Genomic DNA, 15,631 nt, shown 5'->3' on the forward strand with positions numbered 1-15,631 from the left:
AGTGCGGGATTTGCTCCACGAAAAGATATATCGGCGCTTCTCCTCGCATATCGCATACGAGCAAGATAAAAACTTTATTGGCCTTTCGAGGAAAATGTCGCCGGTCTAGATCTCGCCGTCTGCGCAACAAACAGCTCAACATTTTGTACGACGCCGTAACACAAACGATTTCTGTACCGAAAAAGAAATTTATTCTTCGTGGAACATAGAACGAGATCACGTAAATTACCTTTTGTGATAATAATTGCGTAAATTCAATACAATAAAAATGCCACTATTAATCAATGAACAATTTTTAATAATACAAGCCAAAAATATTAAATTAACTTCTGTTCTCTAACAGTCAAGAAAAAATAAATGTGCATCGCATTATTAGGAAGAAATATGTCATTCTTTCCTCTTTTAAATTAAATTATTGTAAGTTATATAATAGCAAATTTAAAATTAAATTACAACAGCTTCGAGACTGTATCGCGTGTAACTTAATTTGATTAACAATAGCTACTCACCGTGACTTGCTGATTAGTCGGACTAGGGCTAGGGCTAGGAGTCGAATTTGGCGTGGAGAGTTCTCCTGATGCTGGAGAGGGCGAATTTGTGGAGACACTGCCGACGGTCGGAAATGCCCTCGCTGGATCGGCTTGCCATTGTTTATGAATTTGCTGCGAGGTGTCTCGGAACCGCGCGCCCTAAAACAAAAAGCGCATAATTTCTTATTAGAAATAAAATCCAAATAGTTTTAACATAAAATGTAATTAGGAGCGCCAGTCACTTAATTCTCAGATTAAAGCAATAAAAACGTCATTTTTGTAATATTAAATAATAATATTTGAAACACGTATACATATATATATATATATATATATATATATATATATATATACATACACATTCCTCTTTAAATAATAATTTCAAGTATTAAAAAAATAATTAAATGGCTTTTTTAATTGAAATATACTCGTTGCGCTGTTTCATTCTATCAAAATACAAATACAACGTTTTCTAAACGCGCGTGTCATTGTATAAAAATTAATACGTGTACATTGTCGCGAGTGTGCTACTGAACACTTGTATCCTTGAAGAAGTAGATCGTACATATCGTTTACATCCGCAAATATGTCACATCAACCGATGACATAGTTCGATTAATCTCGGATATTTCTTTCTAGACAATTGTATCGAGATCGATCGCTTCGCTCCACTGATCCGACAAGTCTAATTAGAATTAGAGCGAGCCAACCTATACGATTGCTGTAAATAAGGGCGTATTCCTTGTTAAATTTTGATTTAGCCTAAAATACCGTCAGTCATTATCTCATCTACTTTCACACCATCCCACGAGTGTAATAATATCACTTGATATATCAGTTTAGTTGCAAGTAAGCTGACCATATGGAAGCTTGAAATCAAAGTTGAACCAAGTACACCAAATAGAAATCTATTGTTAATTAAATAATTGCTGAAAAGATAATTAATGTTCTCCTTTTTTATGCCATACAACCATTAGTCTATTCTATTTATACATATCGTGTTATTATTTAACTTGTGAGAGAATATATGTGTCAATCATTTATCATGACATATATCCGGCGCAATTAATAATTCTATAGTGTTCGTTAAGATGATACCAACGAACCGCTGGTGTAGGAGTTCGTAGACCCCACGTAGCCGAACTATAAAAGATCGCATGCTCAATGTGCAATCCTCCGAGAACGGCATCGCTCGGTGCGATAATTGCACTTATGCAACGCTTCGCTGTAATAGCAATTAGCATCAGTGGCTTATAATAGAGGCCGTATAAGCAGAATCTCTCGAGCGAGCGTATTCCGAATCGTGGACCGTGTCTGCCGATCGCTCATCGCTCCTTGAAGCTGCCTTTTCGAGGCTCAAAAACAGCGAAGCTCGTTCGAGCGCCGGGGGGGGGGGGGCAGTCAATCTAAAATTTTTCACCCGTGTCAAATCGGCGGCGTTCAATTGCCACGGCCTCGGAATTAATTTCGCGAGGAATGAGGCTAATTTACATCCGCCACGGCGTTCCCTTCGCAATCGCTGCCGCATTGTATATAATAATATCTCACGTCACGCCGTGTAATCTCCCGCAAGATTGCACGCCGCGATTAAAGGACGCATTTTTCGGGTGTTTTTCTTGCCGCGCGAGCGCATCGCGCGGTATTAAATCTGCGGCCGCGTGCACGTGTCAGTCAAAGTGACACTCGCGGAATGGATTGGTAAAACAGTTGGTGTTTGTATAATCGCGTATATGGTGGCTTGGAAATTCTCTCTTTGCATTTTAGAAGCGCTCAATTTTTCGCCGCAATATTGTCCATCATAGTCGATTAAATATTTAAAAAATTATTGAATGTCATTAATATTATATATGTCATATAATTAATATTATAGTAATATGGATATATTTATAAGTAAAATTGATACACAGATGTTTTGCACATTTATAATTTCTAATATCAGTCTCTCAAGAATTTAATGTGCCGCGGAAGAAAGTAAAGATTAAATATGAATTTAATTGATCATATATAATATTATGTTAATAATCAACATTATCTTTTATGTGTAGAAAAAATATGTAAGGAGTTTGTAATATATATAACTATCTCTACAAGAAATTAATATACGAAATATAATCAAATCGATGAGCAAATTTGTTATATGTCATCCGGTATGCCTTCCGGACAAAATCTCGACATAGGTGAGGTGTGTGAGATCGAATAATGCATTCGTGTGTGTGTATGTGTGTGTTTGCCATGCCGATCGTACGACATAAACGTTCCGCGATCGAAACTAACGGGCCGCAGTAATTTAGCCTCCGTTTTTCACGATGCTGCGTTCGAGAGTGATCCAACACGATCGAGATCGTCAGATATGTCCGTGGCATTCACGTGGCGATCTAACGCGGAGGTCGGACTACTGGATACGGTGCAGCGGGACGCGTGCGAGCTGCGATCGTGTTCGTCATAAACAAAGGCGCGGTTTAAACAGCGTTTTAATTAAATCACGATTTACAGCGGATAAAACGTAATGTTGCGAAACAAAACTCTTTTAACTCTGTTATTTGTAATGAAGCGTATAGTTTGTACGCTTGTACTGTTTGTACTGACGTTTGAACGAAACGGAATTCTTGTTTATATTATATAATAAAATCAGTTAGATTCATACTTTATATTAATAAAAACTCTTCGATCTGCACGTGTAATTTAGTATTTATAAAACCAATTAGTTATAGTTTTATTTTAAAGATATTTTGTTGCTTTTTTATAATAAAAAAGATCAGCTCCGAAGAAAATAACTTTCAAAGCATTATTGAATCTACATATCTTCACAATAATCCACGGAATCTAAAATAAAATAGTATATTACATAATTTATAAATGTATAATTTGAAGTAAATAAATTTACTGAAAAATTTTTAAATGTAATAAATTTATTTATTTTTTTTTTTTTTTTGTATAAACGTATCACAAATTTAATCATTATCGAAGTATGACTATTTCTCGAAATTTAATTTACAGCATCATTTTTACAATAATAACATTTATAACAACAATCATTTGTGCATCGCTGTCGTTAGGAAAAGATCTCCCGTTATCAGCATAGATCGTACTTTTTTCTTTCTACTCTGTTAAAGTCTATCCGATCATTCGATAAGATCGACCGTTATCTATCGTGTAATCCCAGCGCGAACACGTTGCGGTCGACTCGAGCACGCGGCGGAAATTGATTGCATCGCGGTAATGCAGCGACGTAGTTTAGCTTTTTATTTCTTCTTATTACCCGCGTAAGGGTTCGCTGCGAGTCACGATGTCATCTTACTCGCGTGCGCGATATTATTCTCCCCCGCGGATTCACTCGCTTCGCGAAATTTTTCCAGGGTTTATCGGAGCGTGTGCGAGTTTCGCGCGACATACGATATACATATATATATATATATATATATATATATATATCGAGAACGCGTAATGTAAGTCCGACAATTGTGAGAGACGAGTTTCTGTCTGAGGTTTTGCGGCTGCACATTGGAAGTTCTGGAAATCTCTCTGTAATTTGAAATGAAATTTTGCGATGTCAGAGACGGGATCATGATGAATCTTATTGTCATATTTCATGTCTTACAATACGCGCTTCTCGAGTTACGCGTCGAAAGAAATGCTGCCATTTTAAAAATGTGTCTACGGCTCATTTAATGTCTCATCATTGGTAATTTGGAATGACATTTTAATGGAATGTGATTTTGATAAGGAAAAATTAACTAAATATTTTTAATTAAAATTATTCATTATAAAAAAAAATGATCGAGAGATATTCAAATAAAAACGTAAGTGTATAAAAACATTTATTATATCGAGAAGAGAAGCTAGCATGATTCTTTTTCAAGAGCCACGTCATGACGCGTTATTCCCGCGTCATTAAAATTAAACACGCTTGACGTGCCGGCGAGTTGTTGGCATGCCAATCGGACTCGTATCTTCGAGCGGTGATGCCGAGGCGCGCGAGGACTAATCGCGCGATCGCAAAAATCGAGGGGCGCGTTAAAGAGGAAGCGAGGAAAACGGCCGCAGTCCGAATTCAAGTCCCTTCGGGACTTTGATATGCCGCGGCGTATCTCGTATCGAGCGATCTTACCGCGTACCTCGTCGAAGAGGTCGTCCAGTTCTTTCCGAGATACCTTGGCCTTCATCCCGCGGGCATTCTTGGCGGTCGAACTTCCCCGACGTCTCTTTATCTCGCGGAAGAGACTGGACAAGACGAAGAGTCGTGGAGAAGGGTGAGATGGGAGAGGAGAGGAACCCCGTTTCCCCTACGCTTCTTCAAATGTCACGAGCCGAGTCTGTTCCTTCTCGTTTCTGCGGTTGCTCTCGAAACACGTCGCTCTTTCTTAGACGCATAAATAGTCGATGACGCGCGGCAAAGTGCGAGAGAAGGTCGTGCGATAATAAACGCGGCCGGTTTTGCACTCTTCGTCGTCGGAAACTCTGTCGCCACAGCCGATCACGTCGGTCCATCGTTCATCATCGCCGCTCAATCTCCATCCGATTCTTCCGCTTTGAAGCACATGTCCGAAACAATTCATACGAAATTACACTGGCACACAATACGTCGCTTCCGATTCCAGGTTTTATCGGTATTCTATTCTTCGTTAAAAATTAGTAATTTTTACTGCGATTAAAGAATTGTATGGACAAATTATTATTATATGAATAATATATATTAATATTATTTTATTAAATATATCTTATTGTTGGATATAATTTGATATTTTTCATCAATATTTTTATATTGTACTATATTTATTAATTAGTCAACGAGCTGAAGACTCTTTAGAAAATATATATAAAGCAACGATTTTTAATTAGATAATTCGTACACGATATATCTCCGTAATTACTGGTTGCAGACCATACATTGAAAAGGTGGTAATACCATTTGCGCGATAGTATTCAGTACAGAGATTTATTAGCCCATTCGGTATACCTATGGCAATATTTTCTTCGCGTTCAGACTCCGATGTACAAATCCACGCCTCGAATTCGCGTGACTTCGTCGATAAACCGCGTGATCTTTCAAAAACTTTAAAAGCGACATCAATTCGTCTCACGTGTATACGTGAGGCTTGAAATATTTCTTTTTGTCGGAATAAAAAAGACCTTGAATACTTTCACAGATAAAAAACTTCTCATTCAGCAGAAAAGTTTGCGCAATTTAATCGACAAGAGTAGCTATTAAAATTATTTCTTTTTATTAAAAATAGAAATAAATTATTGAGACGTAATTTCTCTTTCTCCTTCTCTCTCATATACAATATTATTTTTAATTTAAAATTATTTGAGCTATCGAGAAAAGAAAAGTAAAGTGCAAAAGTTAACAAGAAGAGACCGCTTTAGTCATAAAGTAACGAGTTTGAATATTAAACTCGGAAAATATATAAAGTTTGCCATTTTCGTGCTCGCGTCATCTATGAAACATAATTAGTTTCAATATTCACGCTGAAGTATTTACTAAGGACTCACTGCCCTTTTTTCTCAACCGGCATTTCCGTCCGCCGTGTATCGTATTTCGGGCGCGTACTGGATATCGAATCGTTGCAACGATATCGATATATCGAGCGCGTAAAAAGTCCATGTGGTTCCTTGGTGACAACGATGGGGAAGGACGCCGGCGATGTTCTCACGACACACGGTCCTCGATTACGATCTCTCGGTTTCTTTCCAGCGTGCCGCGGAGGATTTCCGCGTGCCATTAATCTCGCGAGCTAATGTTAATGCGAAAATGTTCAGTCGACGAGTTCCGCGGGTTCTCAAGTGATTTCCCTCCGATCGTCGCAAGGAGGGTAATAAATGTTCCTCGACTCCGCGCATAGACATCTTCAACCGTACATAGACAAATGCGAGTTATGAGTTATTCGCCGACGACGATGATAATAATAATAATGGTAAAAGTCACCGCTTCCCGTGGAAGTTTGCCATGCGTTCTCTCTGCTCGCGTTCGTAACGGTAATTGGGTCCTATAATTGCGTTTACGTCTCTTCTTCCTTAAAGGTAATGTAGTGTAACACGGCCGAAATAACTGGATAGATTATCCCTCGCTTTTAACCGACTATCCGCCTATCTTTCGTGGCGCGTAAATGATACCGCACGTCTGATACACTTGAAAAGATGTCACTCTTCTAGCCATTCGAAGATAGCCTGGCGAGATGATCTCGCTTGACTTGATTCCAGCTGAAACATTGCTGGCGCGCGATGACTGTAATAATCGACGATACGTTTACTTCGACGTAAACATGTCCCGTGAAGTTATTCGAGCGGTTTATCTGGCTAGTATCTAAGATCCGTCACCGTCACCAACGCGGAGATCTCATCATTTGAGATGACACGACCTCCCCATTTATCTGTCATCGATTTCAGTTCGTTAGACAATCGAGGGGAGAGTTAAAATTCTAGGGCGTCCAGAGAGTGGTCTTTAATACATATTTATATCGATAAAGAGGGAGAACGAGGGGTTTTCTGTTATCGATGTTCGAACGACGACAGCGCGCTTTAAAGTGCAGCGCAAGGGAGAGAACGAAACCGGACGTCTCTCCTCCGCAACATCGCTTCGGGGAGGATAAACGACCTCGCGTGCAAGATCGAGATTACACTAGCAGCGAGGCCTCGACATTTGTACAGCTCCGATTTAACAGCGCGGAACGCTTTTCTTTTTTTCACCAACGGAATACATTGTAATCCCGAATACTCTCGATATGTAGCGTTGAAATGTTTGAATGCGCGGAATAGAGAGCCGAGTGCAAAGTTCCATTCCTATATAACATCGGAAAAAAGATAAAATCGCGAAACTGCATAAATCCAGGATTGTAAAAAAATCAATTGCCGTTCAAGAGGAACAAAAGTAATTGGAAGCTTTAATTGTTGAAAAAAATTAAAATTAAAATCGCGCGAATTACAATTTTAAATATTACTTAAAAAAAATTCATAATTCTTTATATCGTAAAATTAAACTTGAGCGATGCGTTGATCAAAATAATAATAAATAATAAAAAAAAAAAGAAAAGAAAAAAACAAGCTTACAGTAGGAAGTAGAAAGGGGGTCTTTACGTGACATCAACTAACAAAGATAAACCCTATGTGTATCACTCTTTGTTAGATCGAAAATTGCGAGCGAGGATCGTCCATTTCCTGAACAAACGAGTCCTGGTGGGAGATTACGAGCTACGGGCAAAACCTCAGCGTCCACGTCGGCTCTAAACCCAGCTGTGCGCGCGGTTGTCGCCGTTTGTTCGCGAAAGAAATATAAGCTATATGTCTGTTCAGCTTCGTGCTCGTGCTACGAAGTCTCCTCTTTAAGCGATCTGGCCGTGCACGTTTCGCGAGCACATCGGCCAAGGGATGCTACACCTCGTTCTCACGGTGCGCTATCGGCTTTTTACGAGTAGATATGTGTGTGCACGCGGTATTTATATATATATTATATATATAGAGGGCCAACAATAAATTGGAGAAATTCTGCTATTGCGACGGGACAACACGCGCAACATGACAGTTCACGAGAGAACGAAATATTGTATTGCCATGTTTAAATGAGAGTGTCTCTCTCTCGATTCTATCGTGAAACACGACGTGACATGACGGCTCACAAAGTGCTATAGCGGTTTAATACAATGATATTATCGCAGATATCTCGGTAAAATGTAATAATGCACGGTGAAATAATGCCGTTTCTCTCATGGAAGTATATTAATTGGAAAACGGATATAGAATACAATTGATTGAGCATGCTTTTTCGATAATAAATTGAAAGTTCAAAAATAGATATTTCATATTTTCAAAGAGATCTCTACAATTTCCTTTATTATATGATTTTAAATCGGTTTCTTGTGTGCGTTGGGAGTTAGTATTTTATTATTTTGTAAAAATGATGGAATCGAATGATTATTCGCTTTGCGATACGTGTCTGGATGAAAGTAATATATATATAGGTCGTTATTGTCCCAGCGGTATTACATTTCATCGACGGACATTGGTAACGGGAAGGTCAATTGATGGACTCTAGTGGTCCAGAAAGATCAAATGAGTACAATATACAGCGACATATTCCATATGAAATGATTTTCCAAACCATATCATATGTAATTTCAATTGTAATTACGCAATGAAAAATATTTTCTAATCAAAAGCGCATCATTGTTATTGTCGCTATTATTTCTATTAAACAAATGCCGTCTATGACGCAAGATAAGCGAACAATAATTATCTCACGCATTGCCATCAACTTACGTATTGCGGAAACACGTGGGAATGATCACGCGCGAAACAAGCGCGAATAAAGAAGCCTTTATACTTTTATGTGAAACACATCGTCATATAAAGAAGCCATATCAACTATTCAGAAATCTGAAATAATTAAAGATGAGAATTCGACACTCGATTCTATTTAAAAAATTAAGTATACAATTACAATAGATTGCAATTTTATTTTGCGTTGAATAATTTATTTTTTGTTTATATAATTGTAATATGAAGATATTATTCGTTCCCTTAAAGAATATCTGATGCCATTTTTAACTAAACATCCATTGGATGTAATGCTAATATTCATCGTTATAAAAATTTTTTTCATTCGAGAGTTTTAGAATAGCTATAATATTAGAAATTGATAAATGTAAAAAAAAAATTAATATTTTAAATAACGGAATATTAAATATTCTTCTCTGTAATTAATCTTTGAAATATGGGACGCGTATTTTATGGACCAATAACTTTCTCGTAGCATAATAACATCTCTCAACAGTAATTCAGGATCGCCGCCGCCCACGCGTCTGTTACGCATCAGCATTAAAGTATGGCTGAATGCATAATTCTATCGAACGATATAACCAGCCGGATATAATCGGATTATATTCCTTTTTTTTTTATTCTGCCAGTTTCAACCATATCAGGCAATTTATCTTATAACAGCCACACAAATATTTGCATAACTTTATCGCCCTCTGCACTTTACGTCATAACACAGTAATCGTGTATATAGTAAGCGATATATTTGGCATTTTTATTTGAATATATTAAAAAATAATATGCAATATTCATTGGAAACATTTACAAAAATAATCCGTAATAATATTCGTAAAAAACTTATTAATATTATATATGCACTTTATTCCGTGCATGACATCTATTATTTCTAGTTCAAATGTCAGTATGCAAATCGATATGCAAAGTAGATAAGAGGCTAGATAATTATTAGAATCACTCTACATCATAACGTAAGTGATCTTTCTAGAACTAGAATATTCTTCTATCAATTTTAGATACACTGCATATCGAATTATCTTTAATTAAAATAAATTAGACAAATTAAATAAATTAAATTGAATTAATTAATTAAATAAATTAGTTAATAATTGTTTTAAATATTAAATGTTTCGATTGTTGTCGAGTTTTTCAATTTGAGAATGCAATTTCTATTATAATACAAATAAAATAACGTAATATTAAATGAATAAGATGTTGAGATATTTTTGTCGAGATGACAATTTCTGTTAATATGGATCATGTATTTAATGACTTTAATGCCCCAAGGACACAGATGCGACTAATTCTGGATTATGAGATCATATATATAATTCAGAACAAGATATAATTACAAATTGTTAATTATACTGCAAAGTCCATATTTTTAAAAAACACTGGTTCAATTAGAAAAAAAAAAAACTTGTTTTTCCAATGTAATTCACAATCACAAATAAATACTATATAACACATAATTCGAACAACCTAATTTCACAATTTACGCGTGAACGCGAACCCCACAAAACCAGCTTCAAATAATGAAATAACTCGATCTTTTTTTTTCCTCCGGAAAAAATATCTAACGCGAATTTCGTGCAAATAAAAAAAAAAGAAAAAAAAATCGGAATCTATCTTGTGCCGGATAACCCTATCCCGAAAGAGAACAACGCGATTTAAAAGACAGCCCGCGAGTTTCTCACGCGTGCTCGCGTGCGCCTCTCGTACGTGTGCTCACACGTGTGCACGTACATCGACTGGCCGCGCATTCACGATCTGCGCGCTCATGAGATACCGAGAGAAAGAAAGAGAGGAAGATAGAGTGAGACGTGCGTCGCATGTGCCGTTCACCGCGAGGACCGGACCTCGGCGTGCTCTTCGTCTTCTTCGCCGCGTCGCGCCGATCGTCGTCGATAGTGGGGATGACGGCAGAAACTGCAACGGGGATCCCCCTGCTGCAGCTGCAATGACGCGACCCGTGCTTGCGTAACCGAGGCTCGCGATGCGCGAAGGGGATCGAAGGAGGGGAGATTTCCTATTTTCTCACTCACAGGGAAGGTATATAAAAAAAATTGCCCCGCGATAGTGACGATGCATTCAGAGTATTAAAAGAGATATATCGAATTTTTTCCCAATTTCGGATATTCTCCGTTATTCGCGAATTGTGTGATTGATATAAATATAAATGAAGTAATAAATAGATTGCAGTCAGTTGATAGAAATTTATCTCGAGGATCAGATAAACACATTGATTTTTAGAAACGAATATAGTATTTATTTCAATATTGATGATGATGATGCTTGTTTGAAATAAATATCCGACAAAAATGTGAAGCTGGAATAAGCTTCTTTATCATTGTTCGTAAAATCTTTAAAACGGTCAAGATATATCTTTTACATTATGAAAATGGTCTATCATTATATTTTACATATAACTAGATAGCACTAAAAATAATGTTCAGTGTATAGCTCTTGTACGAAGTCGCTGAACACATCCGGAATGATGACTCTAGATCACATTTGACTAATTTACCTTTGCTAGATCGAGCGTGGACACGCAAGCAAACTGGCCTACGGTGTGGTCAATTCAATAATAACTCTTTAAGGAATTAATCCAACTTCTAATATTGCAAAAGTGTCTGCAGTATCATTAGTAATATATTATATTTTTATTTGATAAACAATTATAAATTAATAAATTAAAAATTTGAAGAATTATTTGAAATTATTATAATTAAAATATATCTAGAAATTATTATAATTAAAATATAGCTAGAAAAGTCTGGTAGATTTACTGCACCAATTTATTTTATCATAAGTCTACATCAGTCATATATTAAGAGACTATAGGTGAGATAATAATTATTATCCACCTACATCATATTTATAACGCTGTAAACGTGATAACAATTATTATCCACATACGTCACGTTTAATTCTAGGTCATGAAACTACTTGCTTGTCGCAAGTGCATCCGCAAAGTTTGCTGCAGCGACGACAATGAAGGCCGCGCGTTTATGTTTGCGTATCCAATAAGAACATTTGTCGCAGTTGTACCGTGGCAAATGATGACAGCGACGACAGTCAAAGGGTTTCCTCATTTATTACTAAATACTACCAATATTTTAGTATCCGCTAAATTTACAAATCCTATAAAGTCATATCGCAAATTTGTAACTAATGATATTTGTAGTCAGAAAAATATTTTGATTAAACCCAATCTAATTTCGCGCTTTTATCAATGCCATCTCCATTTGCTACGACGCAACATTACCGCTGCTAATATTACTTGAGCGATTTTATCTTGATATATTTTAAAACGCGATGAGAATATGTTCAATATAAATCTGGATTTTATAAAAAACACATTTTTAATTTTATTTTTTTAAATTCACGAATATTGTTAAAATATTTAATTGTAGCGGTTCTTAAAGCAATTTTCTCCGATACGGAAATATAATTAACGTGGTTCGGAATATCGCCGAGATTTACGAAGGCACGATGTTGACATTTTTCACTGTGAGGCAATATACGTCGGTCGCACTTATGTAACGAAGCGAACGTGCGATTCGTCGCACGTTAAAGTGACAACGGTGACATCGGCGTAGATAACAGTCGAGGAAGTATTGTCCGTTGCAAGGGAGGCCGCAGGTGACGCCGCGCGATCGCAATCTTAAACGAGCCCGAGTTAATTAGAGTCGGTTTCGCGCATTTCGCCGTAATTCGGGAATTAATTAATACGCTTATCGGCGCGGCTAATTTCGCGCGCCAGCTTTATACGTATGAGCATATATCATATGTTTGCGGCCAAACAATGAGTCTATTACGGCAAATGGGCCTTCTGGTCGCAGGCTATTGTGCCTGTTGTGGAGTTTCATTCGTACAACGGCAATGATGGAAAATCGCTAAATATCTTTTATCGGATAAAAATAGGATCTTATATAACACCGATATGATTAGCGATTCGTTATCGCGTCTTATCTGCTTCGATCGATTTCTTCGAGCGAAAACGGCGATACCTGAATCGAGATTTGAGACATAAAAATCGAATTAAATAATTAGCAAGCAGATTTTGCACGTTGTTATCTGTCATAATACAGTCCGAATCAAAGTACACATGATATGACTAATTGCAAGTTTCAAAACTCTGATTTCACGTTGGAAAAATATATATAACCGATAAAGCGATAGAAAGCGTCACGTGGATATGTACTAATGAAATATGTCAGCTCGAGTATGAAAGATTAAACGGTTCGTGCGAAATGCCTGTCTTCAACCTACCTATTTCGTATGCTGCATTCTTTTAAATATCAAATACGGTACGCAAAAATGCCGAAGGAGAAGGTAACTCGGAGCGCGAGGAGCGCTTAAAACAACCGAGACTTCCGTCAAGATCTCAACGATCTGTTGACGGAGAGCGAGTTGAAGAGCACCGGAGAGAACGTTGGAGAGCTCTGGAAAACGGCGGAGAGAACATTGGAGAATGTGGGCACGACGCCCACATGTCATCGCGCGCACGTGCGCGCACGCATTTACAAAAAGTTCGCGGGATATCACCATGCGTAAAAGGATCACCGAGCGTCCTACGCAGCCGCGTCGATCATTTGTACCAATAGACAAAATTTGCACGATTGTGCCTCTCACGTGCTCTTTGTCGACGAGGGAGACAGTCCACGACGAGCAACTCTGTCGGTGCCGGTCGTGCAAGAACGGAGTACACAATGAAGCCACGGGCCAGGAAGAAGAGATTGAGTTATGAGACGTCACATAATTGCATTCCGATCGGCCCCACCGAGGAATGCAATTTGTCTCCCGCCCCAGCCAGCGGCGTGTATTTGCAAGAGTAATTAAGATGCACGCCGCGAGACGAGGTTGCATCGGTCCAACTGATGCTGCAACTGCTGATTGCACTTGAGTCGCGTCGCCTCGAAACGCTTTAGGCCCATGCCGCTAGATCGACGTTTTAATTAATCGAGAATTTTGTTCAAGCGCACTGACATTGTCTAGTTTGATCTCAATTGATCCATGTTTCGCAAAAAGCAGTCAAGCAACGATACGAACCAGACAGAATTATACAGAGATTTAATTGATCAAATAATAAATTTACAGAAGAGAAATATCCGAAAATTTTTTTTTATATTTCTTTAAATTGTATTTAATTTGATATATATATATATATAAATACAAATTATCAGAGATTCGATACATTTACTATATTTTGAAATTGTATCGTTTAGTTCGAGATGCTAGTATGTTGCGTATAACTTGAAGTCGAAGAAGCGATTATTGTTTCTGCGAGTTTCGCGCGGATCGTGGTATCTTTCCCGGCGGTATCGTCCCAGTTGTTAAGTCGCTATCACGCGTCATAAAGTCGAGCAGCAGCGTTTTCATAAACGTTATCGCTGCCACGTGGAGAGCCAAAGGTGCGTGCGAAGCCGAGTGTTATTACGGCTCAAGTTTTAATGGCCCCGCCGAGTTGCTCGCATATCAGCAGCGTGATACAATGACGATGTCACGCAATCGTTCGGCAAATAATCCGCGTCATGTCGCATTACGCTACATACGGATTACACAGAGGTGTATTTATATTTTCTATTGATAATGAAATCTCTAATAAAATGGATAATTTTAAATTAAAATTGCTACAAGTATTTCCAATATTTTCGTTCTACCATCTGACAGATAAAATTATAAAATCTCAGTGCTGTATATTAAATTCTACAAATTTCATTCTTTCGCCGAACTTGGATAATTTCCAGTTTTTATTTTTAATTGTAATTTTCAAAGATTTTTTTGGTATCTATAATCTTTCTTCAAATGTTTCGTCGAACATAATATATTATTATTCTACGGTGATGTAATTCCAAGTTCCACTACGTATATTAAATCGATTTTTTTAAATTAATATTATATTCATGACACTCATTGATCGTCGACAAGTCTTTTCAGTTTGATGTCTCGAAGGTCGACAGAAAGGTAAACCAGGGGTTATAAGCTCGAGTCAAGCACAGTGAGCACTTGAGGCAGCACTCTCCCACCGATCGGTGCAGCCGGCCAAGCAGCCACCCACTTTAGCTAACCACCCACGTGGGTACATAAGCAATGCGCACACAGTTCCGTCGTGTTTGCATTCCTTCCCGAATGCGCGATGTCGGCCGGTCGGCCGGCCGGCCGGCCACTCAGTGTACTAAAGTACGCATACGAGAAAGAGAAGAGAAAAAACCGGAATGTCGCGAAGTCGCCGTAGAAATTATTGCTTCCAGTTACTGCCGTTGCTACCAGAATATTTTACAGCGAGTGAATGGCTTTCTCGCGTCCACCGTGCGAGTTACACAAATACGCGTGAACGAATGATAACCGGCTGGTTTCCCCCAACATAAATACTTTAGATAGTCGTTGATGACAATGTCCACGTAAAATATTAACGAATATATTTTATCGTTCCTACGCGGTATATTTTATTGTTCCTCGAAGAAGAAACGGCGGCGTTCCTTATGCGCCGGAAATGAATGTGTTAGAAATTTAGCACGCGTGAGAAGAATAACTCCAACAAAATTCTATTTCCAGAAGTGCATACAAAGTGTATCAAAATTCTGAATGAAAAGAGCAACAAGTTTTCTTGAAATTTTCTCTCAAAATTTCCCGATGAAAATTTACGATGTTCTATCAAACTTCGTCGTAATCGAAGAAACACAAGTTTTATTAAATAGAAAGTGGGGAGAATATGCACTTTCTCTAACTTAACAATATCAAGACTCTTTCCATTTCTTCCATAAAGCTATACGTGAAAGATGCTTTAGAAATTTCACAAAATTCTTTTCAAGAGAAAAGACGGTCGT

At 37.8% G+C, this 15,631-nt stretch overlaps 1 protein-coding gene across 9 annotated transcripts in view; it reads right to left on the bottom strand.

Annotated features, from left to right (window-relative positions):
• Positions 1-15,631, bottom strand: part of By (focal adhesion protein tensin) — a 156,103-nt gene that overhangs the window by 65,332 nt on the left and 75,140 nt on the right. For 7 of the 9 annotated variants that reach the window (XM_070293885.1, XM_070293883.1, XM_070293893.1 and 4 more), the window contains one exon: positions 510-689. In XM_070293885.1, the coding sequence (XP_070149986.1) occupies positions 510-689 (180 nt within the window). Of the gene's footprint in view, positions 1-509; positions 690-4,645; positions 5,173-10,150; positions 10,559-15,631 lie in introns of those variants that run through there. The other 2 variants (XM_070293889.1, XM_070293888.1) reach the window with 2 other exon arrangements.

This window comes from Polyergus mexicanus, unplaced genomic scaffold, assembly GCF_030449975.1.
Source record: "Polyergus mexicanus isolate NDT 795.1 unplaced genomic scaffold, iyPolMexi1.0 SCAF_4, whole genome shotgun sequence".
NCBI lineage: Eukaryota > Metazoa > Arthropoda > Insecta > Hymenoptera > Formicidae > Polyergus > Polyergus mexicanus.